Below are 27886 nucleotides of genomic sequence, written 5' to 3' on the forward strand. Positions count from 1 at the left end.
TGCAAAGCTTAAAGTGCACAGACACGACAGCAGGGTGATAAAAATGAACACACCAGCATGACTTAACAGTCTGATCCAAGGTTTATTTGTGAGCATACATACTGGAATTAATTAGACTGAAGGCACAATACTTGGTTTGAACTACTGGAAACGTTTCATGTGTTAATATGGAAACTATTTAAATAGCTATGACACAGGTCTACATGTATGCAAGGTCAGGGTCAAGCTGAAGCTGAAAAAGGTAGCTCAGAGTAAACATTTGCAGACCAGTTAATTGCATTGCACGTAAACATGCCAGACTCACAAGCTACAAACTTCAGTCTAAACATGGCATGAGCAGCAGTTGGCACATTGGGTCATCAGTCGATGTGGAACCGAAAGGCAATTAATGTTACATGGTTAGAAATTAAACACAGGATCTGAAAATCTGCAATAAAAGCTATCCTAAATCACTCGTCCTCCATGGAATGAGATGGAAGGCACTATTCATGGCATTTCTCAAACAGGCATGTCTATGGAAAAAAAAGGCAATTTCATATTTAAAAGGCAAAAATTCATCAAACTAACAGTCACGATGAAGTGAGATGAAATGAGCATCTCAGAGAAACCTCAGACACCGCCTGGAATTAAACATCTGGCAACACTGCAGTGTGTGCAACTGAGTACGTTAAAGAAGAAAATCTGTAGTGAACAAGAACATTCAATCATTCTTAATCTGAAAAGATCTCAAAATGAATCACACAACACGTAGGCACTTTGTTTAGCATCATTCTAGCACGTTAACTGATTTAAAACATTTCTACATCTTACAGATGAAACTGCTTTACACCACCTCAACCATCGTTTGGTGGAAATGTGGATTTCTAAATACACTGTATACATACATACATATGCAACATAATAAAAAACTGCATCTGCGTGGGTCCTACAACCTTGATTAATCTGAGGATGAATGCGATTTAAGGCATTTACTTTTTAATACACCTGTAGCTTCTGCAGCATGTGACATCTGAATTTAAATTATTTCAAGTACTGAATGAAACAACGTTTTTAAGAAGTATTATTAAAAAAAAAGAGAGAAAAATGAAAATACTTGCATAAAAGGGCTTTAAAATGTTTGATCTCTGGTAAAATCTCTAATTTCAAGTATAATTATTTTTCTACTGAGTCTAAATCACATTATGTTGGGTTGGGTGTTGACTCCTCAGATTAAGTACATACAGAATTTGTACGACTCGACTCAAAGCTCTGCAGGAGACACACTTCTCTGTGCTGACTGTTCCCATTTCTCAACTCAATCAGATCTAAATAAACGCTCTGTTCCTTTCCCTGAGCTCTTAAGGAACTTCCCCTTCTGGAATTTAAGAAAAGAGAGCAAGTGTAAGCAGTGACTGCAGTCTGGAGCCTTCTTTCATGCAGGTAATGCTTCCACCTGTAATAGCTGTGTTACAAATAAAGTCGAGAACAGACTGATCCCTTTCGGTCTTTCTGAAAATCACTTAGAGGTAGATATTAGAACCTTGAAGCAGGGTTTAAGGAGATCTGTTTGGACTCGGCCTGGTTAATAATGTGGGCGGCCGGTCCCAACAGTCCTGCTCGTGTAGCACCGGGTGTCCATTTCAGTCCGTCTTCCAAACCATGTTCAGGACCTTGACGACTTCCTCGTAGATAATAAAGACTATGGCCACGTCCATGCACACCCGACCCAGCCGAGGAACTGTGCCTTTGTAGAACCTGAATGGGACAAACGGAGAGAGTGAAGATTCGACCTCAGCGCTCGAACAATCTACAAAGATTTAAAACTCTACAGCAGCTTAGAAAGGTTTTCCAGAAGTACCTGATGACAGAAACACGCTCGCCTCTCTATACAAAACACTGCTACACTGATACCTCCAATAACAGGGTGCTGACGGTCAGACCCAGGTGAGCCGTTTCCCTCTGCTTCCACTCTTCATGCTAAGCTAAGCTAACTGTTCCCTGGCCACGGCTCCAGAGTCATCTCCATCTTCACATCTCGTATCTCCCAATCTGCCAAACTACTGCTTGAATCCATACTTGCTGGTGTGAACCCTTCAAATATACGAGGCCAAATCTAACTGGCGGTACCATCAGGCAGACTCAGCCATTCTCCATCAATCATATGAACTTACGCCATCGGTCCCTCGTGCCTCATGATCTTGATGGCGCAGTCCATCGTGCTCTTGTACTTGTGAGCTTCGAGACCCTGTGAAGTCACACACCTACGTGTTCGTTACTCTGCTCAGGCTTCATTTAGGAGATTCTTAAAAGGCTGAACGTGTCAAAACCAACCTGCATTCTGGTCTTAATGACATCCAGGGGAGTGTTTCCAAACACACTGACAGCACCAGCCACAGCTCCAAACAGGCCAGTTATCAAAGGGTTAATGGCTTTGTTGGGGTCGTCACCTTAGGTTTCCAAAAAAAAAAGGAAAAGATGATTATTTGGCTGCATCTCCGGTTGCATGTGGTCGGTGCTGTATTGTGTATTCACTCACACACCTTTGTACCAGTTCCTCAGTGAAGTCATGACGTAGAAGCGGATGGCCTGGTTGGAGCCTTGTTTCAACACGGTGGCTGTCAGGCCTTGATAGGTCCCCTTCAGACCTGAAGGCACATCAGTACTATCAGAACAAACCTTCAGAACACTGAATTAACTGACTTTTCAGGGGTAATGAAGAAGAATATCATCCTCTAAATAACAGATGAGATGACTGAGGGGCAAACGTCCTGCATGGTAACATCATGATGTGGTGCAGTTTGAACAGCAGGTGGCAGTAACAGATGACAGATGAAGAACGCCTCCTCACCCTCAGATCGAATAATCTCCCTCACGCCATGGAAAAATCCCCTGTACTTTGGGTTTGCTGATGTCTGATCGTGGATGAATTTAACCTAAAATGAAAGCATAACAATAATTAATAAATCTGACAAACCAAAGTGTCACATGGAGCAGTTTCAGCAACGAGGAGGCTTTTCTTGTCCTGGTATCATGGACGTAAAAAAAGGTGCTTTCACATTTACAAAAATCAGCAAAAAGAGGTTGTTCCATGTTGACATTTGTCATTGGTCATATAATTAACACCTTCTGATGAGCAGGAGACATTTTTGAAAGTGCTGTTTTCAATAAAGTTCTTTGAATTGAACTGAATTCTCCCTTTGATGGTGTTGGTGCGTCATGGTGCACATTTAATGATGCTGCTTGTTGTTTTTACCTTAACAGTCTCCATCGGACAGACGACCACCACAGCTTCAGCGACTCCAGCCCCGAGGCCACAGAGGAATCCTCGCTTACTGTCTAATTTACCACTTTCATCACGCATCTTATTACTGAGGAACTCAAACATCCCGAATCTGCAGACGTTAACGGAGAATAAGGAAGGTTAACGACAGAAAAAAAACCCCCAGAAAATAAGTATCACTTTCTAACAGGGCCGCCTCGCTGTCGTAGCTATAATAATGATTCATGACTGACTGACTGAGGAGTCATTGATCAGTTATTAATTAATTAATAAGAATGGCATTTGGGTTGCCAGGTTGTGATGGCAAACTGGGAACTATATAAACAGAGAAAAGCAAATATGACAATCGACTAATCAATTAATCCAACAGCTTACAAATTATAAACACTTAATATGGGAGCCATGTTAGAAAGTGGTGCCAAATAATGATGATGATAATGAAATGATGATGATGTGTGTGTGTGTGTGTGTGTGTGTGTGTGTGCACTGGGCTGTAAGTACCTGACAGCTGCTTTAGGTATAGAGCCGTACAGCAGAGAGCTGAGACCTCTGTAAAGACCCCTCACCCCATGACTGTTCACTGTCTGCTTCACACAGTCGACTGTAGCCGGCAGAAGGGGGGGGGGGGGGGACAGAGGGCAGCTTATAAAACACCAGAATCCACAAACAGCCAGAAAAATCTTCCTGCATTCACACAATCAGCAGCTGCTTTGCTCTGGAAATCTCACTGCAACAGTCACGTTGTTAAAAGACGAGATCAGTCGATTTCTGGGTTCCACAGTTTCCACAGACAAACACGGTCTGAGCCAAAGTTCAACAGATAACAAAGACTAACTTACTACTCAAATATGCATCTGTGCGTTTGTGTTTGCACTCAAATCTGCAAGAACACAGCGTGCAAACCCTGAGGCCATCAAGACAACAGCTGATCACATCAAACGTCGAGGCAAGACGATTTATACGCAACTCAGACATGAATGATGGTTATTTTACTGGTTTGGTTTGGTTGGAGGGCCAGAAAGCATTCACTGTCTCTATCAGGTTAGATTTCACAGGTGTCCCTAATAAAGTGGCCACTGAGCGTAGCTGTATTCTCACCACACACAACTGAAAGTTACATGCAAATCTTGATACAAATGAAGGAGTGAAGACGCACCGATGCCTCTGTATTTGGGAGGGTTTGCCTTCTCGTCGAGCTGCAGCTGTGTTTTCACGTACTCTGTGGGGAAGGTGATGCAGATCTCGATGCCTCCCGCTATCCCACCTGAAATGACAGAAAAAACACTAAGCACGAGCTGATTTCAATGAGGGACAAAAAACAGTTTTTCAGCCTCACGCACGTGCATTTCAAAGGGAAACAAGCATTAATGTGCATCAACACACCAAACCACCAAACAGCTGCAGGTACAACCAGTTACTGATTATAGAAATGTGGTTTATCTTGGTAGAATCTACTGAACACACACAAACATTTGTTTTGCTGAATACTGCTCACTGCAGTGTTGTGCTCCCCTAGACTTCAAGATTTTATACTTTCACACCCGAGTGACAAAGTTTGGTTTGGTTTGAGTGCAACACATTCATTTTACCATGTTTTATATCGAAGTGACTGACGAGGACAACGGTTTTTGGAATTGGTCCAGTACTCAGTGAAAGAGCTGCAGCTGTGAACCAGGCTGCAGTGTAATCCCTCCGGGCGTCTGCGCACCCACTGATGGGCTCAGGTTGTTATTCTGTGTGTCTGACAACATTATGGGAAGGATCCCTGAAAGCCACCAGACTCCATTTACAAAAACAGTAATTTTATCATTATGAATTCTTCCTTTAAATCATACAAAAACAAAATAAAACAGTCTTGTTTTGTCTTTCCACTGTCCAAACAATCACAACCAACTCTAATTTGATTAAATAAACTCTTAATCCACAGTGACAGATGTGAAAATATTCTGGGTTTACACGCCTTTTTCCCCACCACCTCCTCTCTGATGTCCGTCCTCCCTCTCAGTCCTCTCTAGATATTTTCACAGCTAACTCTGTGAATAAGGGTTCAATTCGAGCGAACCAGGGGTTGATGATTGATGGAAGAGTGAAAGATGAACCAAGAAAGTTTTCATGAGTTTCACTTTGATTTTGTTGGATTTGAATGAAGTGACGGTAAAATTACTGTTTCTGTAAATGGAGTCTGGTGGCCACTTTTTTTTCCCACAATTAATAATGATATGGTCTGCTGGGGCTGTGGAAGCTCTGACAGAAAAAGACTGAACCAACTGGTCAGGAGAGCTGGTTCTGTCCTGTACTGTCCTCTGGACTCCATTGAGGAGGGTTAGAAGAGGATGTTAGCCAAGCTGACATCAATCATTGATCACCCATCCCACCCCCTGCATGAGGCCGTGGGGACCCTATGCAGCGCCTTTATCAGCTGACTGCTGCATCCACCACGTAAGAAGGAACACTACCGCTCCCTTCTATGTCTCTTTTAATATTCCTGATACTATTGCTGCTGCCTGTAACACCATCATTTCCCCTATGGGGGATTAATAAAGTGTTACCTAATCTTATCCCTATTTATACAGCACATTTCAGACAACATGATGCAATCCAATGTGCTTCACAAAATGTGGAAAATGCAAATAAAAACACATATGCATTAAATATGATCAGTAACATCAAGGCAGAGAGGATTGTTTGAAAGGAGATAAAACAATAAAAATAAAATAAAATAATTCAGCAGGTGACACACAGTTAAAGTTTCTGGACAAAAGTTTAAAACTTGAAAAAGTTTTCCTTTTGAAGCGAGTGAGTAAGATGCACATTAGGAATCATTGGAGGAGACTGTTGCATGTGTGTTAAACGTCATCATCAACAGTAAACCGGCTCCACCTTAAAACCCTGGATGTCACATCTGCCGTTCAACAGCAAACACGCTGCCGGCAGCTGATTGGCTCGGCTGATCTCACTGTGATTCTGCCCATGGTTACTCCCCCTGGCCTGAGTCCAGCTCAGGGGGGTGTGTAGCCTTCAGAGCACAAACTGTTCACCACATCCCCCTTCAGCAACGCTAACAGTCGCACAGTGGTCTGATTCCTCCGATGAGCGCACAAGTGGCAACGTTGGATGAAATAAAGTGAAGGAAACTTTGTCGTTAAGCGAACACCTAAACAAGTCTGACAAGTTATTCTGCTGAGAGCTGAAGGAATATGAAGGACGAAGGTTGATGATTTTCACATGCATTCCTTCCACCAAAATGTCATGCAGAGAAATCCAGCCTTCACGCACATGCACGTCAGGCAATCACAAGATTACAGCTTGAGAAATCACTGGTTTCACTAAAACATCAAATGCACTTTGGTGACCGGAGAGAAGCTCTAAAAGTGCTGGTAATGACACACCCAGGCATTCTTTCGGTTAGAGGCGGGCTTCGCGGCTGTAGCTGTACCCACAAATTAAGCCTGAATCAAGAACACAGTCCACATCATCGTCTGTAAACAAGCCCCTGTGCAGTACCTGCTTCACATCGCCGAGTTCAAGCTGGAAAAAGATGTAGAACCAGTTTATGAGTCCAACATGGAGACCAGCATACTTGAACAGGGTTGTTGAAATGGTGGCTTTGCATTAAAGAAACTCGCAGAACACTCTGAAAATGCCACCTTTGGTTCTTCAGGCAAAGATGGCCGTGTGTTCAGCGGTACCTCCACACAGGTGTGACAGCTGTGTGACTCAAAATGTCTGACGCCTCCATCACCGGCCATCTTTAACATTTAGCTTAGTAACATTCAGGAGAAAACTCATGACTTCTGCGTAACACCTGTTCGTTTAAGTTCTGATAATTAAGGCTAGAAGAGCGTGTGTTAACCGCACAGGATGACGCTATGCTAGCAAAAAGGATTAGGTACCCACTGGACATTACCCATAATTCAGTTTAACATTACCTCTTGCTATCTCAGGTGTTGTAACACATTTCTGCATATGAAGCAACAGCCAGGAGTTAACTTAGCTTAGCTTAGCACAAACACTGGAAACAGGGGGAAACAGCTAGCCTGGCTCTTACTGAATGTAACAAAATCCACCATTCAGGGCCTCTAGAGCTCACGGGCTAACAGGATGTATTCTTAAATTAAGCGTAAAAAGTACAAGTTGTGGTTTTACAGGACGCCATGCGCCAAATTCACTCGTAGCTAGCAGTGACTTCATGAGACAGAGCCAGGCTAGCTGCTTCCCCTGGTCTCCAGTCTGTATGCTAAGCTATGCTAAGCTACGCTAAATATTTCCTGAACTACTTCACTCTTGCTCATCATCTTCCTCTCTCAGGTCAAATAAGTTAATTTGGTGTCAGTGGTGATCGGAGGTGAATGAGGGTCTGAGTCTGCACCTTTACGGTCTGTGGAGTCTTCAACAGGCGGTTAAGGACGTACCTGTTCAGACAGGTGTTGTGGTGACCTGAATGCACCTGAATATTTGTGTTATTCCTGTACTGTTTCTTCGTTCAGTGCCCTCGTAAAGCACTTTCTGACTTCAATGTACGAATAAACTTTACTCACTGTATTGATCTCAGAGCTGGGTGAGGATGGAGCTGGAGGCTTGCCAGGGTGCGTCAGTTTGTGTATTTCCCCAAACATCAAAGCAATTCCTTCAAACTTTTGTGTTTTTGTGCACTGAGGCAAAGATGTGTCAGGCCAAAATGAAAAAGTTTACCCACAGTCTGACACAGACGCTGTCTGTTTCAGAGGGGATTAGTGGTCGCAGGGATCCCTGACATGTGATCTCATTATTTTTCTCATGACTTCCTGATAAATGCTTTATCATCCTATTAGTTCAAAGAAAGTGAGCAACTTTGTTCATCTGACTGTGGCCTGTCCTTACATGTGACGCTCACCTTACTCTATACAGGGATTGTAATACATAATATTAAATGGCCACCCTTCTTACACTAGTTTAAACTTTAAATAAGACACAGCACTGAAAATCTTGACCTTTCACGTCTCTTTGTAAGTGGTCCTGAGCTGGACTTGAGTGCTGTAACCCTGGTGAAAGTGTGCTGAGGCTGACAGAGCAATGTGCTTTGTCATCGTGGCTCATGAAACATGGAGACCTGGGGCCTCCGAGCAAACGCTGTCAGGCCACTGGGTCAACAGAAAACACCGGCCGCTCTGCTGACAGTCATGTGCAGAAAGTTTCATGAGCCAACAGTTTTTCTTTTGAACTTGTGAGGCTCAAACATGATCCGCAGCACAGACTCGGCCGTGGTTTGGCTTTCTTACACCTCACTGATGTTAGCAATAAGGACTGTACGCTGAGCTGAGGTTTGAGCATCTGTCACTGATTGACTAATAAGACAGGCCTGTAGTCAGAGTCCATGTTAGTCAAGGCTCTTAGGACAGGATGCATGGCTACAGTTTAAAGGTCCCTGAACGCCGCAGACCGTCCAAACTCCAGCCCCAAAACAAGCTGCAAGTGTTGCTGCTGTGAGCAGAGGTAATCTGCCTGGAGTTTAGCCTTGAGTCTGCTCTCAAATGAAAGCATTGTCTGCTGTGCAAGACTCTCACACGGATCCACATTTACTGCTCCTTAGTTTTCAGAGCTGGGGGCTTTGAGAGGAGCTCAGCGTGGTGAAACACTGCACGTGAAGCCCACTTTCTGCAGCCTGCAGCTCAGCGCACAGCGCACCTTTCCTCTACATTTATCAGTCATTATCAGTCAAACAGCGCAGCAGTAAAGGCCTCTGGTCACATCTGCACAGCAGGTTCAGCGCTACAACTTGTAAACAACTTTCAGAGGCTGAGTGCGGAGGAACTCGCTGCTGCGCTCCAACTTTCTTACCTGCCAGGATCGCCTTTCCAGGGTGCGTGAGCTTGGCTTTCCCCGCCGGAGCTGCAGCAGCCAAACACTGCGGTCTGGAAAACGGACTCATAAATCTAGGCTGTCCGGACATGACTGCGATACAACGGCCTAACTTTTTTCTTTCTGTCAATACGGATGTGCTCGATTGCCGCGAACCCAGTCAGCCTTCAAGCCCTCATGCGCTCCGGGTGCTTCGTGCAGGAGTCCCGACGCGGACACTGATCATTGGACTCCTGGAGTTGATAATGTCAGTGGACTTTCACGGCGGAGTTCCCTCCGTGGCACACGGACTGGCTGATAGCGTCGAGTCAGAGTTCTCTCAGGGCGGGGCAGGGCTCGATACGGTCCCCCCCGACACGGAGGAACGCCATGTTTGTCACAAACATTTAAGGAGGACCGGAGAGATGCCTGCAAAGCGCCCCTCATTGGCCAGTTTGTCACTGAAACGTTTCGGCCCACTTTAAGTGCGGCGGACCGCCTGCAGGGGGCGATGTGTCTCACTATACTATAATTAAATGAGCAAATAATAAACAAATACATCACTAATAAAGCTTAAATGATAAGTAAGTGATAAAACAGTAAAAACAATCCGCATTAACCTCAACTTACAGCAACTTCCATTTACTCAAGTACTGTACTTAAGTACAATTTTGGGGTACTTTAATGAACCGTTTCCATTTGCTGCCATTTTCTACATCTGAAATGGAAACATTGTACTTTTTACACAACTACATTATTCAACAGCTATAATTACCACTGTAGTTCTTCTACAGCAGTAGTGGAAGAAGTACTCAGATCTTTTACCAAAGTAAAAGAAGAAATACAGTGTATACAAGTATAAGCAAAAAAATATATACACAAAGTACCAAATGTAAAAGTAATAAAGTAAATGTATTATGTTATTTGTACTATAATTATTGATGCGTTAATGTTATTGATACTTGCTTGCATGCTGGTAAAGGTGGAGCTCATTTTAATCACTTTATAGCACATTTTGATGATAACAGTTTTGTGCTTTTACTTCAGGAAGTGGCTGAATGCAGGACTTATTTTTGAGTAGGATGTATTTTTATGTTGTGGTTTTGCAGATGCAGATTTTAAGTGTTGGCTCTGAACCCTTTTTTCACTTCTGACTTCTCTTGACTGCTGACAGAAATGTTGATTGCTGTTTGTTACCACCTAGTGGTTAATGGGAGGCAGCTGATCTTTAGGCCTGTGTTTTAATTAAAGGTTGACACAACAGTAGCTTATACTTCATTGCAGTGGTTCCTGACGTTATTATGCTTGTGGCCCCTTAAAACCAAGAATGAAAAAATGTCTTCTTGTGACAGCCTAACTATGGGACATGGCCTTTGTTGTGGACAGTTAATCCAAAGAGTGATTCCAACTGTTTCATTTTAAGGATTTTTAGTATCTGGGATTTCACCAGGAGAAAGGAGCAAAGGGCCCTGACCCTCTCCGGCCTGCAGTAATAACATTAATTATTTTTCACACTGAACTACATTCATACACCGTTTGATTTATGATATTTGGCCCCGTGCCACATACCATCCCCCATCGGGTCGGCCATAAATGTGGGGGCAGAGAGGTCAGGGGCCCCTACGTTTGGCCCTAATGGCCAAAGACTTCATGCGAATTAAAAAATAACGTTTCTGTATCCCTGATAAATGTTTGTTGATGACTTTCTCTGTTATTAAACGTTTCTCATTCGTGTAAAACTGGAAGAGGTTGTGGTCAAGGGATGAATATCTTGCTTTCGCACCGACTCTTTGTTCGCTTCCACAGCGATACTGCGCATGCTCCGTATGTCTCCTTCATTGTGCCCTGTTCCCCTTATAGACAGTGCTAAGCTAAGCTAGCTGTCAATCCAGCGAGCAGCATCACGCCAGGGACACTCCAGGCTCTGCAGACTCCCCTTCCAAACACCTTTGCACTGGTAAGGAGAACAAACAGTGCCCGTTCATCTCTTATTATTCAGCTTTATGGTACTTATGTGATGATTTACGTTAATAACTGCATCGTAACAGCACGTTTATCTCCAAGGTTAGCCACACATCTTAGCACGTAGACCGATTTAGCTAGCTAACAGTGGGTCTGTTATGTAATGATGTTTAGCCTTGTAATGGACAGTTTAATCCGTGGATGATAGGTTTCCCGTGTGATAGCGCAGAGATTCAAACTGTAACGTTAGCTACGCGTTTATTAACCCTATCGGCTGGGTTCGAGGCTGTCTGGGTGTGAAGGGGTGTGTGTGTCTGTGTCTGTGTCTGTCTGTCTGTGTTTTGGGGGACGGACAGAGCACAATGAACCTAAATTAACCAGTTAGCTTTATCTTTTTCTTGCTAGTTAGCTAGCTTGTTACTGCAGCTCGCAGAGCAGCTAGCTAGCTGTCAACCCCCCACACACACCTCTTTCCACGGCCCATCTGTTGTCCTTTGTCCCAGCCTAAGATGAAGCAAGCAGCACCCTCACTTCGTCATTCAGCATTGTTCACTCGGGAGTGAATCTAGGCCAGCTGCTCAGTCGTGGACACATCTCCAGGAATTGTGTGGATCCGTCCTCACAGCAGCATCAGGATCAGGGCCCTCATTACAACCTGGAGATACGCTGAGAGCCTTTTGTTCTGGTGCTGAGCCGTTTCATCTATTTCTGGGTACATGTGTGTTCATATGTGGGGTTAAAGGGTTTTTAGTGGTGCAGTTCTTGCCCCAGTAGCTTCTCGGTTCGGACGGATGCAGGACCAGCTGCTGTTTGCTTCCCAGCAGCGTCTGAAGGAACATCTTGTTCCCTCCTGCTGCAGCTCGCTGGGACAGCTCACTGTTTGATTATATGACACTTACTGCATTGTTTGGACACAAGACAGATCCCCAATGACTCTGATTTTCATTAACCACAGCCTGCCTTCTTTCAGGATTAGCTTTGCTTGTGGTGCACCGTCATGGAGGCCTCAAATGTGACTTTCCTCCCTGATGGTGGTCAGGACTTTACTGTAGTGTTGAATCATAAGGACTGTGTAGAAAAGTGAAAATGTGTGTTTCAACCTGCTTTTTACTTCCTGGTAAAATATGTGGCTTGAACAGAGAGTCAGCGGCACTGATCACATTATTGACTTTGTCTTCTATCTTTATCTCCAGCACAATGGCTGTCCCTCCTTCATACTCAGACCTGGGCAAAGCTGCCAAGGATATATTCAGCAAGGGCTATGGTGAGTGCTGCTTTAGCCCAGAGAGCAAATGATCAGCAGGTAGGACTTCCTGAAACACAGAACCGCTTCAGATGTGGTGTTTCGGTGAGTCTGGCCGTTAGACTCCAGCCTGCGGATGATAAAAATCGACTGATGAAAGCATTTAATATTAGCAGCAGTGTGACAATCTGCAAAAAAAACTAAATAAAACCAAAACAAGCTGTCAATCAAAGGTGAAATGAAGTGGATAAAATGACATAAAATGTTAAAGCACAATACCCAAATAAACTATAATTGGATATAATTTCCTGGGAAATCAATCGTGTGATCTTTGAATCATAGAAACCAACATAAAAATCAAGTATTGGCATAAATTATTATTATTCCGCTCATTGATTTATGACCCAAAGTGTCAAACTGCTCCTCTAAATCTTGTGTTTGACTCATTTGCTTGATCTCCAGGCTTTGGTGTCGTGAAGCTGGACCTCAAGACCAAATCACAAAGTGGAGTGGTGAGGACGCTTTTTTCCTTTTCAATAATAACCTGTTGTCATTCTCTTGATGCTTGATGTCCGTCTTCCTGCCTCCTTTATACGACTCCACCCCTCACACCTTTACCTGAACTGTAACCTGTAACCGGAGCTTGAAGGTTTCTAGGCTGGCGAGCGGTGCTGATGCAGACCTGTGTGGCCGAACGTGCGCTCAGTCGTAGAGAAGCACGACGAGCCGTGTTTGTTCAGTGGCCCGTCTGTCTCTCTGCCCGCCTTTCCTAACCGCTGCTCTGTCTCCATGCTGCTGCCGTCTGTACCGGACTGCTCGCGCTCTAATGTAGATGGTAAGATCGGAGTCAGAGCTGACAGCTGTTCATTCATGTACTCACCTCCGCCATCACGTTGTTCACTGGCACGTCGTTTTTCTGTTACCGTGGTCTCAATGTTTTTTCTTACTCTTTGTGGTTATTTGCTGTTTCTGTTCATCACTCTCAGCCTGACTGAACTTTTCCTTTTGATCCTCATTTCTTTATGGAGAATGTCTTCATGTATTTGTCATCTTAAGTTCAGTTAATCTGCCAGTTATTGTCTTGATTAATCGGTTTTTTTCTTTTGGTCTGTAAAATGTCAGAAAAAAGCGAGAAAGGGCCAAAAACCCCAAACTGATGTCTTCTGATGTGTTGTTGACCAACAGTGCAGAAACTACATATATTAACCTCGAAATTTCCTAATAAATTAGGTGAAGTTTATTGCATTTAAATTAGTGTTTTCCCTTTTGCAGCCTCAGAGTTAAATCAGCTCTTTAGAGCCTTTCACTGCAGGTCTGCACGTCAGGTTTTGGCCATGCAGCAGTCTGACTCAGATTTCTTGACAGCTATTAGACAGATCGCCATCCTGATCCCCAGAGGATGAATCCTCATGGCGATCCCTCGATTGTAGCGCCACCATGACGTTGACATTTCAGGTTCAGAGTGAAATAGTGTCATGAAATTTACAACCGATATTCAGGATCCCAAGAGGACACACCCCAAAGATTCAAGTGATCCTTTGACTTTTCCTCTAGCGCCACCAGGAGGTTGATTTTGTCGTTACTCATTGCTGTGAAACACATTCATGGTTTAAAAAAAAAATCACTTTCTTCGAACAAATACCAAACTGCTTACATTCCCATCAGCCTCCGCTGCACTTTTAATGCTAATTAGCAAATGCTTGCGTGCTAAAACAACACGGTGAACATGATAAACACTGTACCTGCTGAACATCAACATGCTAGCAGTATCACTGTCAATGTGTTAGCTTGCTGACGCTAACATTCGGCTCAGGTACAGCCTCACAGCAGCCGGGCTGTCGACTCGCAGCCTTGTTGTCGAAGTTGTTCATGAAGCTCTCAGACTGTCACCAGAAATAAAGTCAGAAATAAATTCTGTGGTTAGCTTGATGCTAAAAAGAGGCTGCAGGCTGTTTGGCCTCGTCCAAAGGTGTGAAAGCTTTTTCAAACAGGTGACCTCAGCAGTATGACTGTTAATGATGTGACCTTCAGATGATGCACTGCTCTTATACACATCTTACCGACCAATCAAAGCGCTTTACGACACTTTAACATTAACCCACTCAGACGTTCACACACCGATGGGACTGATCGATCAGAATGGATCGAAGTCATTAATCTCAATGTTAGCTTAGCTGCACGGCTCCAGACCTGACTTCAAGAAGAAGAGCAGGATAGCGCTCCACGTAAATGATTTATTTCTGTATGAATGAATGATTTATTTGGAGGACTGTCACAGCCGTGATTTTCAGCACTTTTGGGGTGTTTTTATGACTTTATCAGAGAGACACAGAGAGAGAGAGAGAGAGGACGAGAAGGTCCGAGGCTGGACGTGAAGTTCATGTTTCAGGTCGTGGCTCTGAGCCCCTCGGCCTCATGGGAGCTTCTGCTGTTTGCTTTTCAGGATTCAGTGTGTTATTATAAAGACTCAGCGTGTGTTAGAAACCTCTAGTTGTGTCGTCACTCAGCTCACTCTTTCTTTAACTGTCTCACTGAGGGTGAAGAGCTGCCTTCGTCTTTAATTTCAGTGTTTATGTCCAGATCAGGTGTAGCTCCGTCATTGACGTCCTGCGCTGTCCAAACCTCTCATTCACTCCTTCACGACTCCCTACACAATAAATCATTATCTTACTCAGCAGTTTTGCATAGCCACCAAATCTATAAAGTGCAATGCATTGTGGGATTGTTATCAGAAAGTCGTGTGCATGCTGTGGACGCCGCTTCCTTGTGGAGTTTTGTCACTGACGTTTAAAAAGATGTCTTTGGTGTTGTTGTGTCATACTTCAGATCAGTGTTCATCAAACGTCTCAGTGTTTCTCTGCCTGTCTTCTGTCCCTCTGGTGTCTCTGGTGTCTCTGGTGTCTTGCATGGATTAACGTCAGGGCTGTCCACTTGTCTCTCAGTTGTCTGTCAGCTGTTCTGTCTGATGTTCACGGTGTTAATGGTTTTCCTTCTTTTCTTCCTCTGTGGTGTAATCGTGACTCTGGTGCACTAATTCTTTGTCCTCCTGGTCCTCCTGACAGGAGTTCAACACATCTGGCTCCAGTAACACAGACACAGGGAAGGCCTCAGGGAGCCTGGAGACCAAATACAAGATGAAGGAGCTCGGCCTGAGCTTCAACCAGAAGTGGAACACAGACAACACGCTGGCGACCGAGGTCACTGTGGAGGACCAGGTACGTGAGTGCGGGGACGTTTCCTGTCCAGACCTGGTTTTGCAACTGATAAAAGGACATTGTTGAAGTCTCGCAGTGGTTTGAAAACTGTTGACACAAGGTTTTGCTTTACCTGCAGCTGGCTCAAGGGCTGAAGGTCGCCTTGGATACGTCTTTTGTACCGAACACAGGGTGAGACGACGTTTGTTTGTGTGAATCGGTGAAACCGTGTTTTATGGGATTATGTGAAACTTCGAACAGTCAGCTGTGGGTCAGCCTGTCAGCACGCAGACCAGTGAGGTCAGAGCCGGAGTTTCAGTCACATTCCTTCCTTAAAGTCAAAAAGGCTCTCATTGACTTCCTCAAACAGCTGCTCACTGTAGTTCTTATCAGACAAACAGGAGGAAAGAGAACATTTTTGGGACTATTTTCAGCGGTGGATTAATCTACATTTGGTTCTGTAGTGAGTGTGTGTGTGGCAGCCGGACGGTGTGAAGAGCGAGGCTCGGTGTTGGTGTTTGTCATTTCACGGATCCTTTAAAATATCAGAGAGTCAGAGATGAACTAACCTTTAATCCTGTCAACCCATCGCTCAGGAAGAAGAGCGGAAAGCTGAAGACGGGCTACAAGCGCGACTTTGTGAACCTGGGCTGCGACGTCGACTTCGAGGGTCCCATCATCCACGCCGCCGCTGTGCTGGGCTACGAGGGCTGGCTGGCTGGCTACCAGATGGCCTTCGACACGGCCAAGTCCAAACTGGCCCAGAACAACTTCGCCCTGGGGTACAGGGCCGGCGACTTCCAGCTGCACACCAACGTGTGAGTACTGCTGTGATTCTGCACCTCAGCTTCAGTCTGCTCGTCGCGGCGAGGACATTTTCCCCTCAGTGATGGACGCGCTGCATCAACGCCTCGGTCTTCACCGTCTGTCTTTTCCCTCTCAGTAACGATGGGACCGAGTTCGGCGGCTCCATCTACCAGAAGGTGAACGACGAGCTGGAGACGGCGGTGACTCTGGCCTGGACCGCCGGCAGTAACAACACTCGCTTCGGCATCGCTGCCAAATACAAGCTGGACAAAGACGCCTCTCTGTCTGTGAGTGCTGAGCTGCTGTTCAGGCAGATTCTCCTAAAACTGATCTGCTGCTTCACTCTCATGTTTCATCGTTTCTCCGCAGGCCAAAGTGAACAATGCCAGTCTGATTGGAGTCGGCTACACCCAGAGTCTTCGACCAGGTAGGCTCCCACCCCCGACCGTGAAGCTCTCATCCACCCTGATATCATGTGTCCATCTTAACCAGCAGGGGTCCCTCTCAGCAGCAACTTTCCCTCAGAACCTGACAGTCGAGCTCTCGGCTGTGGATGACGTCGTGTTTCACAAATGAATTTTCTCACAGTGTCTGCAGTGATTGGCTGACAGGTGACAGTGTCATCATTATGGATGCACGTCACAGATTTCACACAGGAAACAAAGCAGAAAGTAGATTACAATCAAACACCATCTGCATGACACACACAGGTTGATGGGAAAAGTCACTCGTTTTGCTTGAGTTATTATGTAATGTTCATATGTGTAAGCATCAAAGGCTCGGCCGGTCAGGAGCTGCTGCTAGCTTCAGGTGTTTTGTGGATTCAGCTCCAGACTCCAAAGTATTTAATGTACCACAAAAACCGAAAGGAAATGTGGTGAAAATGTGTTAACAAGTCTTAAATTCCACTTATTTTTGTTCTTGCCTGCCATAGACTGCAGCAGGAATTAGAAATGCAGCATCGCACCTGCAGCAAACACTCTTTAGGAAGCTGACTGACTCATAATAGTGTCTATGTTCGTAAATTAATTATATTTTAATTGGTTTATCCATCAGTGCATCTTCTGCTGCTTACCTGATTACCTTGATTAATGAAGTCATCATGATTTTTTGTTATGTTCTACTGCAAAGCGTTGAAAGAAATAAGATATGACGTCAGTAACTGAAGGCCGTGTCGTCCCTGCTGGTTTTCTTTCGTGCTGTTCTTACCTTGACCGGCAGAAACCTGTGACACTGATGTCGTTTTGCGTCTCTGCAGGTGTGAAGGTCACCCTGTCGGCCCTGATCGACGGGAAGAACTTCAACGCCGGCGGACACAAAGTCGGCATGGGCTTCGAGCTGGAGGCGTAAAGGAGACCTCAGACCCAGAAACAAAGAAAAAATCCCCCGAACCACATCAGCACACACTCCTCTGCCCCCCCCCCCCCACACACACACACAGTCCACCACCATCATGTAGCGTCTTCTGGACCCTCACACGCCCCCGTTCACGCATTTCATGAGCATTTCTGACAGTAATAGTCGCGTCTCAGCATCGTGGAGAGGAGTGCTGGGGCTGCGTGTTGATCCTGAAACGACGACGCGTAGTTGTGGATTGTTACCGTTTTTATGGTCGTTGAAGTGATTTATTTATTTCCCTGTAGCTCTCGGATGAAGTAGTCGTTGGTGTAAACGTGTAGCTCGTCGAAGCTTCTGTGTTCAGCTGCTCCTGCCTTCCTGAAAGCATGCGAGAATGGAAACGCGGACGCGGAGCTGAAGGCGTATTTGCTTGGTTAAAAACGGTGCTGAGTGTCTTTTTTTTTTTTTTTGTATTGGTTTGAAGACTTTTGGCCGTGTTGTCACAGTCTGTGGACTGTTTATGTTTTGATGCAGCACATTTGGTGAACATGTGACTGACTTATTGAAGTTGTGGCTGTTGAAGCTGAGAGCTAAAGACTCCGGCGTCGCCTGATTGGATGAAGGATATTTAAAACTGTTGCTTTCAGGAACGTAAAGTCTTTTCGGTGCAGACGCTCTGAAATGATCTTCGAGTGCTTTGCGACTTCTCGCTCTGGTAGGTGAAAGCGATGTAGTGGAATCTTCTGGTAGTTTATGTAGTTAGTTTGCATTTCTACAACATTGTTTTCATCTGTCTGCCTCAGCAGTCGCAGAGAAGCAAAGATCGTTGCGCGTCTGCTCGTCTCGGCGGTATCTGAGCGGCTCAGCGGCGCCGGGCGTCTTAACTTGACGACCAGCTGTTTCCTCGTGTTGCTCGGGGGCTGCGCTCATTGCTGTCAGTGCTCCTTCTCAGAACCATCCCACGCTCCTCACATCTGTACAGAAACTGCAGCTGATTGTCCTCCAGTCAAAACGCGTCATAGGGTTATGTAAGAGGTCGTCGTGTCCCACGTGGCTGTCCCGGTACTTTATTTTGTAATCATGCATCAAAATGTGGCTTTTCCATCGGATTTTCTCGCCATGGTTGTAAGGCTCATTTTTCTTTGTCACTTAGACACAGTACCTCATTTTTTCCAATGTCAATTATGGGAATTCTAATAATAAAAAAATAAATAAAAACAATGAAACTGTGGTTCTTTTCTCGTCCGAATCATCACTTTGAAGTTATTATGTGGCAAACATTTTGTGTCCACCTGATGAATCTAAGTCCAATATTCACTGTTTTTTTTTTTTTTTTAGCTCTTGGTCTGAATATGTGGTTCTTATCTGGAGCTTTAACCACATCTCAACGTCTTCCTTTGCTCAGTTGTTGTTGACTTCAACAAACGCCACCAGCAGAAAGACTGAGATAAATTTGACAGCAGTGGAAAAAAAAAGTTGTACTGAACTCAAAGCGAGAGTTTAATTTTGGGAAATACGCCTATTCGCTTTCTTGATGAGAGATAGATGAGAAAAAAAATACAACTGTCATGTCTGTTTGCAGAACCAGAAGCTGGTTAGCTTAGCATAAAGAGTGGAAGCACAGGGAAAAGCTATTGATCATTGATAATCAGTGAAATACAAATGGGATTTATTGTTGGTTCAGACATCAGGGCTCAGTGGTGTTACGTTGGTACACTAGTGTTATTGGATTGACATTGAACGCAGCAGCTGCAGTAGCATCATATATCTCCAGACACACACAATAATTAAAAAGACAATAACGTTTCTAACTTTTTAACTGGCTTACTTCTGACTTTTATCTAGGTTAGCAGTAATAGAAGTTTTTCTTTTAAGTAACAGTACTTTGAACTTTCACTTGAGTATAATGATATATTACTCTTTCAAAGTCTGTCTGAAAGTAATCTGAAGAGGATAGTGAGCACATCGAAAAGAGCATCAATAATCAATAAACTCCCCAACACACAGAACATAAAGGGCTCATTCTTCCTGGATTCTGATTGGACAGGAGTGAAAATCCACTTCCTTGTCTCTTCCTCGATGTTAAATTCGCTTAACTCAGATGTGAACGTGCAGCATGTCCATAAAAAAATATCTTCCTCCATAAATAAAGCTGTCGGGGACCACGTGTTCTCGAAGACAGACGCCATGTGTGCAGGTAAAATTCACCAACCACACGTTTCACAGCTAAATGTAATGATTTGCAACGAGCTGCAGAGCTAAAATCTTATTACACTTTTCACAGCGTATATTGTTGAAGTGAATCCACAGGTTAATACACTGACTGAAACCTTCTAAAGTGTGTGTTAGTAACTGATACGTTATAAATATCTGAACCTCCCCCAACGACTGAATTAATATTAGTCTGACTGAGCTGCCTGATAAAGTTGCTGTGAAGTAAAAGAGGTTGAAGGGGATACAGGGGCAGTTCACCCGAATCATAAAAATACCTCTGATACCTCTGCTGGTGTCTCACTATTAGTTTTGGTTTTTTTGGTCCGGGGCTCGTCTACAGCCATGCTAGCAGCAGATGCTAACAGCAGACATGTGAACGACAGTATTTTCTACTGAAGCGAAGCTGCTGACAGCGATGGTTATCTCAAAGTCTGGTCTCTTAAAACAAACTATCTGAATGGGCAGATGCTACAAGATGTTTTTCATAAACTGAACTGACCCTTGAAGGACTGTTTGTGGACTCGGCCTTTTCAAACCTCTTCACAGGATTTACACAATTTCCCACAACAGAGCTTAACGTCTTCAGCGACCTTTTACTGTGGACAGACTTCTCTTTTTCTCGGCCTGAAAAAACTGCTCTTGAAACTCTGGGTCTGAGTTGTGTCATTCAAGTTTCATAAGCACATGCCCTTGTTCACTTCTCCCGCACGGTTTCTTCATGGTTTAAAGAATGTGAAACATCCAAACATTTCCTGCGAGGGGATTCACAGCAGGTTGACCTTAGCCACCACTTGCTTGCAGCCTGTCTGGGAATATTCGTGCCCCCCTACCACGGGGTAATATTTTATCTCCCCTGCCAGACGCTCGATGTTGGTATGATCCGGGTAGAACCCCTCTCGAGTCATTTCATCCAGGAAGCACTCCATCACGTGACCTTTCTCCAGAAGGCCCAGAGGTAAGATGTCCGCCTCTGTCCACAGTACGTGAAGCTTCTGCAGAGTGTTGCGCAATATCGGAGTCAGCTCTTTTACAAGGTTAGTATGACGAGCGGACGCTGACAACGCCATAGAAATACTCGAGGAGTTGTGCAGCATGTGTTTGGTGATGTGTGCGTGACCCAGATTGCTCAGGAACAGGTAGATAGCGTTCAGGTATTCATTGGACTGTTTGGAGGCCACCAGTTGCCACAGCGCGTCCAGGATCTCGTCGTGCATGTGCTCGGCCTCGTCGAAGATGAAGAGCGGGATCTTCTCCTCCTCCTCGGCTCGTTCGACCATCTCTGAGATGATAGCGGAGAGGTTGCTGGCACAGTGCAGGGCGTTGGCCTCCTGGGGACAGTGGTGGAGGACGTAGTACTGCAGCACCAGCGTCTCCCCGACCACGGAGCGGAAGTGTCCGGCCAGGAGGCGTCCCAGGTGGCTCTTGCCCACGCCGCTGGGGCCGTGCAGGGACACCACCAGGGGCTTGTTGTGGACGTAGGTGGACAGGTAGTCCTTCAGGTGGGACAGCAGACCCTCCACCGCTCCCTGCTGCCCAAACACCTCCCTCCTCAGCGTCTTCTCCAGCCCCTCCAGGTCATACCGGAGAACGTGGTCATCCAGGTTCTCTATGGCATTGTACACCTGGAAAGAAACAAGGCACAGATCCTAAGAATAAGATGTGTCTCCGTTCAATACAGCATAGAAACTGCACACCGTATAGACTAATCTTTACAGAGAACAGAACATTTCCAGAACTTCTGCCACTGAATGTCACACTGCACACTGTTTCCAGTGTGTGTCACTTTTCCATTGAGAGCAGATTACACATTCAAAGCCTGCTTAAAACAGGACACAAACCCAAAACTGAGACGCTGCTGAATGCTGCTTCAAGATTAAGTAATATTGCAGGACCCAGGAGTCCATATTTACACCCTGCACACATGACAGTGTTTTCCTGCTTGTGGCACTACATAAAAAAAGACAAGTCAGCAAATCACCAAAGTCACGACGATTCATCCTCTGGGCACAATGATTATCTATGAGATTTCACGACAACCCAATTTGATGGATGTACATAGAGAAACTGCAAAATGACCCCGTATGACCCCGAAGGAACAATTGCAATAAATTAAAGGCCCCTAAATATCTTGTTTTTGTTGAATTCCAGTGAGTGACGCAGTGATGTCACCTGTTCTCCAGGGTGTGCCGGTACACTGTGACATCATGTGAGGGTGGACACAGGTGCGCTGTACCCACTAATTTACACAGCCCGAAGAAGCTTCTCGGTTACTGTTACCTGGACAAAGACGATGGCAAAGAGCAGGTAAAGGCAGTACTTGGCTCGGCTTGGCGCCTGCTTCGGAGGAGACCTGCACCCCCCGCTGTTGGGAAACAACACCCGTTTCCTCCTCCTCCTCTTCTTCTTCTGAGGGGCGGAGGACGACAGGGCGGGGAAGGCGGAGGGGGTGAGCCCGTCGAAGGTGAAGATCTTGGGGCTGGTTCGCGCCGGGGCTCCCGTGAGGGTCCCTGCTCCTCCCAGCCCCATGGCCAGCTCCTGGCGCCGCCTCTTCATGGCCTGGTACTTCTGTTTGATGCGTACGACGGCGCGCAGAGATGAGGAGAAGCTGGACAGACTGGGCGCCGAACTGTCGCTGTGTCTGTCCTCTCTTTTCTCTTCGCTGTCCACCTCTCCGTCCATCTCTTCATCCACCTCTCCATCAAACTCTCCCTCTGTTTGAGAGGCCGAGGCGCTGCTGTCCTGGTCGCTCATCTGCAGAGAGAAAAACGAGGACTTTAAAGCAGCGAGCATCAACACCGATTCCTGAAAAGATGGGACGCTGTGTGACACATTTCACCAAAACGATGCTACAACATTAACTCATTTCATCGTTTTAATATTTACTTAATATTGTCGCAGTTCAATGAATGCAGCTTTATTTTGAACGTGGATGCCAAGAAGAGAAGTTTGACTCAGCAGCTTCACTGAAAAGACTTTTTCTGGTCTCAACATCCTTCCTCTCTGTTATCAAACCATTTGTTTCTCAACATCAGCAAAGCCAATGAGGCTGGAACTAGTAACCACAAACCGATGTTAGATACTGACTTGCTCAATCATGCTATAATTTAAAAAGGGCAGTTCCTCGTATATTCAGACGTGCATTGGGAGCAAAAGCTGCAGCGTTATATAGATGTCTGTCGTAAAGGCTGCTGAGAAAGGCAGGGTGTCTCTGACAGTAAGACAAGAGGAATGTGTGAAATAGTTGAAGGTGCAATGTTACACTCAGATATTTCCTGCTGCCTGATGGGAAGTCCTACACTGTGGCTACGCAGAGAGTAAAATAACTTCAAAATCAAAGGAATTGAAGCCAAAAGTGGTTCAGATTTATTAGTTAAATCCAGCCATGACGGAAATGTGATGTAGTTCGGTTGGACTGTGGGTGGATTGTGGGTGGTGCTGCTGCCAAATCAAATTTCAGAACAGAAACCTGATAAGTTATCTCTAGAGGAAGGAACTCACTCTGCATGATGTGTTTGATAGCATCTATTAGCTTACTGCGTTATCAGCTGAAATGACACTTGTTTTGTTAGTTTTACCTTAATCTAATCAGTTACTTCATGTATTCACACCTGCACAAAGCGCAGGTTTCCAGGTACAGAGCTGCTGGCTTCTCCTTCAAATGTGATATTCAAATCAGGTGAAAAATGCTTTGCAGAAAGAAGGAAGTGCAGTCCCTTCAGGACCATTTGCTGGTTGGTGCTGCATAGAAACTGCCTGCTTAAATGCACAAGTGAGCTTTGTGGCAGCTTTTGCATGGATCATACACTCACTTCGTGTTTGCAGGCACTGAAGCGAAGCCTTCTTGCATTACAGCGACTTTAAGATTAAAAGCAATTGTGACTTTGTTTGCTTTGGTTCAGTTTTAGAGTGAAGTTGTAACTTTAATTGATCTTCAAATGATTCACAATCTGCAGAGTCTGCAGAAACAGTCACTATTTTACAATCAGTCTGCAAAATTCAAGAATAAAAATACTCTACATATGAAAGCATGCTGGTTACACCCTCTTCATGGTGTGCAGTGTGACTCTCTGGGGGGATTTTTTTTTTTTTTTTTTTTTTCACTTACAGAAAAGGAGGAACTATCAGTTACACCCAGACGAGCTCGGGTCAGCAACAAAATGTGCCTCATAGAAATGAACACAATCAATAGTCTGGGCAATAATTCAGCTGCTGCTGGCACAGCAGGGAGGAAGCACAGCACCAATCCAATGAAGAATGAGCACAATGTTTGTATTGTGTAACTGTGATTAGAGTCGAATATCAAACTTGGCACAGAGGCAGCGTCATTTCTGTTAGCACAAAAGAGTTCAGCAAAGCTCACAGGGGGGAGAAGAAAGGCAGTATCAGTGATTAATCAGGCTTTTCACATGCAGGGGCCTGAAACAACCTGCTGCATGCCAGGCATTTCAGAGCTCCTCTCCACTTTGATGATGTTTGCTTTGTAAAAAATGCCTCGTATTGAGCCTGTCTGTCCTGAATTCTGTCTGACGTTTGGCTGCAGAAACATGCAGATACTTACAGCTGAGAAAACACACAATGAGACGCTGGTTGTAAGTTCGCAGGATTCTAAAAACTTGGTTTTTTGTGTGTGGAGTTTCACAGATTTTCCACTGAAATACTACTTGACACCCAGCTGCACAAAGAATGAAGAGAGGAAGTCAAAGCATGCAAGAAAAAAGCAGCTTTCTTACCTCCATTGTGGCTCAGATGAATCTAGAGAAGTGAGTGTGGAGTGGGTTTAGTCCATAGTTTGGGAGTGGAGGAAGCAGAGAACAAGCCCCACACAGCCAGCAGCTCGACTCAGGAAGAGCCCTCCTATCTGCCTATCTTACCTCCAAATCCTGTTCTCAACCATCTGCTGGCTCCTCCTCCTTTATTCTCTCGTTTTTCTGTCCAGTTTCTCCTTCGTTTGACACGTTGCACCACACTGGTGCAGCTGGAACTGCTCTTAACTTCCACTTGTGCCTGTTCAAACACTTTCTTTGGCTTCTTTTTAATGATCCTTACAGGTAGAAATCAAAGCTGAAGCTTCTTTATTGATCAGACATACCCGTATGTCTGGTTTTAGCTAATTCTACTCAGAATCTGATGATAAAATTAGGTACTTGTACTTAATTTGAGCTTTTACAGTTGTACATTTTACTTGGCTACACTGATCTGACAGCTTTATTTACTTTGTAGATTGAGATTGTACAAACAAAACATGATCAGCTAATAAAATGTGATGCATAGATGCAGATTCAGATCAGCTACGGCTCAAGCAGCTACTACATTAAAATGCTTTGTGTGTGTTCATGCGTTAATAGGTGTTTGGTTTTTTTTTTGCAGATGACGTCACATCATCTTTTGTTGTGGCGTGAACTGCAGATGGAGGGCAGGAAGTGATTTTCTGCATAGGAAGCATTATAACAGTACCACATGTTGTTCATAAGGGTGAAAAATGTAAGAAATTGACTGAAAAAACAGGTATAATTTTTTTTAACACTTAATTAGCATGTTAGCATGTCAAAATGCCAAACGTTTGTTGGCTTCTCCAATGTGAGGGTTTGCTGTGTTAATTGTTTCCTCTTATACGACCAGAACATGAAGATATTTGACTTTGTGTTTGACTTTTGGACTGTTAGTCAGACAAAAATGTTTTGGGGTTTTTTTTTTTTTCTTGCCTCTGGGAATTTATGATCATGACATTGTTGAAATTGTTGTCATATTGAGGCTCTTGTGTGGGCGTGCAGACGTAAAAGGTCATACCTTGGATATAAATAGAAAATTGACAGGTGTGGAAAATGTTTGCATACTTGTGACAAACACCTGTTGGGGTGCATTCCTTGGTTACCTTGTCAGGTCACAAAGAATACTGATAGAGAATACCCACCTCAACCACAGAAAACAACCCTGCTGTCAGCTGGCAAGCAGTACAGAAGTATCCACTGCAGTACCCCCAGACGACATGCAGCTTGTTTCCTCAACTCATCCTTGAAACTCGACACTGGAATGATGAACAAATGAACCTTGTTGAGGAGCAGATTTCATTGAGTGGTACCCAACCTTCACTGAGTGTTACTGCCTTCAACCGCGACACTCTGCAGCTGGTGGGCCGGCAGTGGTCTCTTCCTATGCAGCAGGAGGCTCGATATGCCTCCTCCCCCATCCTGCGATCTGGTTGTTTCTTGCATATTTCATTCAGGCCCAGAGCTGAATGAACAACCACTGTACTGATCTGGAAGTCTCTGCAGCTGATCTCCACAGGGAACCATCATGCCTGCCATCCCCTGTGCTGGCACTCTTGAACTCGGGCTGGTGCTTAAGGCCTTTCTCTCAAGACTGTCAGCTCAACCAGAATGATGGTTGATGGTTGACCACAATACAATGTCAGGACAGAGTGTTTGCCACCTCTGAGAACCGAATCCACCTTCTCACGTTGACCTTCATCTTCCAGGACCTGGCAGTTTGCAGCAGATTGTGAAAGGCCTGGCTCCCTCCTTGATCAAGTTGGTGGCCTTCCTCAGGTCCATGCCGGCTGACCTTGTCTTGCATCTGTCCTGCTCTAGTGTGTCAGCAAGAGACAGAAGAACCTCATCCAGGTGCAGAAGAGCTACGAAGTCGGCGTACTTGGACTGGCATGGCTGCCAGTCTGTGCTTTCCTGACTTTGCTAACTAAACTTTAGTGTGATATTGAGAAATAACTCCACTGTGCTATCAGTCCACACATGACCCCCCCTTCCTCAATGCGCCATTGCAGGTAGCCTACTGGTAAAAGCTTCTTCTGCAGGCTTCTGATTGGCTAACATGGTTTTGGGGTTGTACCGTCACATGAGCTTTCAATCATGATGCCCCACCTCCTTTTTACAGCATCAAATGAACTAATTAAAAGCAAACTTATCAGAAAATGAACTCTTGAGCAAACATTAGCGTGATAAGAACAACCTAAAATGACAGAAACCATCTTTAGGAAAAATTTGACATGTACTTTAATTTTGTTGTTAGCTTACGTTCCATCCGCTAACATCTTTAGAGGTCGTCTTAAACGGATGGATGACCTCACCCTGAACCTACATTCAAGAAGCAAATATTGTACTTTTTACTCCATGACATTTATTTGATAGTCTTATTAATATCTTAATAGGGGCCCTTACACATATTTAGTACTTTTACTTGTGATACATTAAATATATTTCAATGCTTTTGTACTTCAAAAAGATAGAGTGCATAATTTAAACTTTAAACAGAGTATTTTATATTACAATATTACTACCTTTCACTAAGTAAAAAATCTGAGTACTTCTTCCATCACTGTGACGAAACTCACAAATATAATAAATGTGAGCATTCTACCTCACATTTGGTATTAAGAGTCACTTTCACACAGTATTTCATAGTCTGTGGATGTAATGCTCTACAGGAAATGTGTGTGAGGTACTGTGGAGATGGTGTGAAGAGGAAGCTCTCAGACTCTGTAGTCTGAGCTCGCATCATGCTTCAGTCCAGCCTCTGTACACAGTTTACTTTCAACAAGCTGCTGCTGGTAAATTGTTAATGTTGCAGTGGGGAGGAGGGATTAGTCATCGTCGGGGCAGATGTGTTCGTCTGCAGTCAGTCAGGCCTCAGAGTTACGACACCAGCAGTGAAAGCCGCACTTTGATGCTACAGATGAGTTCATTTTTATTTCAGGATGACACACAGCGTGGCATCATCCGACCGACACGTCGAGTACAAACTTCTTTTCTGCTGACTCTCACGTTCATTTAAAGGAACAGTTCAGCATTTTGGGAATTACACTTTTTCAATCAGGGGCTCTCGGGTCGGGCAGAAAGAATCTACCTGTTGGGCTTGTGAGCCGATGGTCTGAGTTAGTGAACATGTTCAACAAAGTCATAAATCTCACAAAAACGGAGTGAACAGACTTCATGACATCTTTGCTGCTTTGTCTAAACAATGCCATCGTGTTCTTTCCCCCCCGAGGGTCTCACCTGTGAGGCCGCAGATCACTGCAGTGTTTTCAAAATACCTGCTGTG

The 27886-nt window shown here is 44.7% G+C and overlaps 3 protein-coding genes across 4 annotated transcripts; 1 reads left to right on the plus strand and 2 right to left on the minus strand.

The window, feature by feature from the left end:
* Nucleotides 1–59: 59 nt before the first annotated feature.
* slc25a1b (slc25a1 solute carrier family 25 member 1b) lies at nucleotides 60–9407 on the minus strand. Its single transcript, XM_076757271.1, has 9 exons — nucleotides 9077–9407; nucleotides 4416–4523; nucleotides 3761–3860; nucleotides 3233–3371; nucleotides 2828–2912; nucleotides 2520–2624; nucleotides 2311–2426; nucleotides 2151–2224; nucleotides 60–1734 (listed from the first exon to the last, which is right to left on the minus strand). The coding sequence occupies exons 1-9, from the start codon at nucleotides 9186–9188 to the stop codon at nucleotides 1620–1622; spliced, it is 954 nt and encodes a 317-aa protein (XP_076613386.1). The 5' UTR covers nucleotides 9189–9407; the 3' UTR covers nucleotides 60–1619.
* Nucleotides 9408–10913: 1506 nt separating this feature from the next.
* LOC143337947 (non-selective voltage-gated ion channel VDAC2) lies at nucleotides 10914–18838 on the plus strand. Of its 2 annotated transcripts, none has more exons than XM_076757967.1 (9): nucleotides 10914–11033; nucleotides 12232–12302; nucleotides 12744–12793; nucleotides 15344–15496; nucleotides 15615–15667; nucleotides 16072–16293; nucleotides 16419–16569; nucleotides 16652–16709; nucleotides 17541–18838. In XM_076757967.1, exons 2-9 carry the CDS (start codon nucleotides 12236–12238, stop codon nucleotides 17630–17632), a joined length of 846 nt encoding a protein of 281 aa, XP_076614082.1. In that variant the 5' UTR covers nucleotides 10914–11033; nucleotides 12232–12235; the 3' UTR covers nucleotides 17633–18838. The 2 variants fall into 2 exon arrangements, with proteins under 2 accessions (XP_076614082.1, XP_076614083.1); XM_076757968.1 differs by having other exon boundaries at nucleotides 10942–11033; nucleotides 12744–13116.
* A 425-nt stretch (nucleotides 18839–19263) lies between these two features.
* tor4aa (torsin family 4, member Aa) lies at nucleotides 19264–24694 on the minus strand. Its single transcript, XM_076757405.1, has 3 exons — nucleotides 24565–24694; nucleotides 22112–22585; nucleotides 19264–21456 (listed from the first exon to the last, which is right to left on the minus strand). The coding sequence occupies exons 1-3, from the start codon at nucleotides 24568–24570 to the stop codon at nucleotides 20599–20601; spliced, it is 1338 nt and encodes a 445-aa protein (XP_076613520.1). The 5' UTR covers nucleotides 24571–24694; the 3' UTR covers nucleotides 19264–20598.
* Nucleotides 24695–27886: the final 3192 nt, after the last annotated feature.

The sequence above is a fragment of the Chaetodon auriga genome, chromosome 19 (assembly GCF_051107435.1).
Source record: "Chaetodon auriga isolate fChaAug3 chromosome 19, fChaAug3.hap1, whole genome shotgun sequence".
In the NCBI taxonomy this organism is placed as follows: Eukaryota; Metazoa; Chordata; class Actinopteri; order Chaetodontiformes; family Chaetodontidae; genus Chaetodon; species Chaetodon auriga.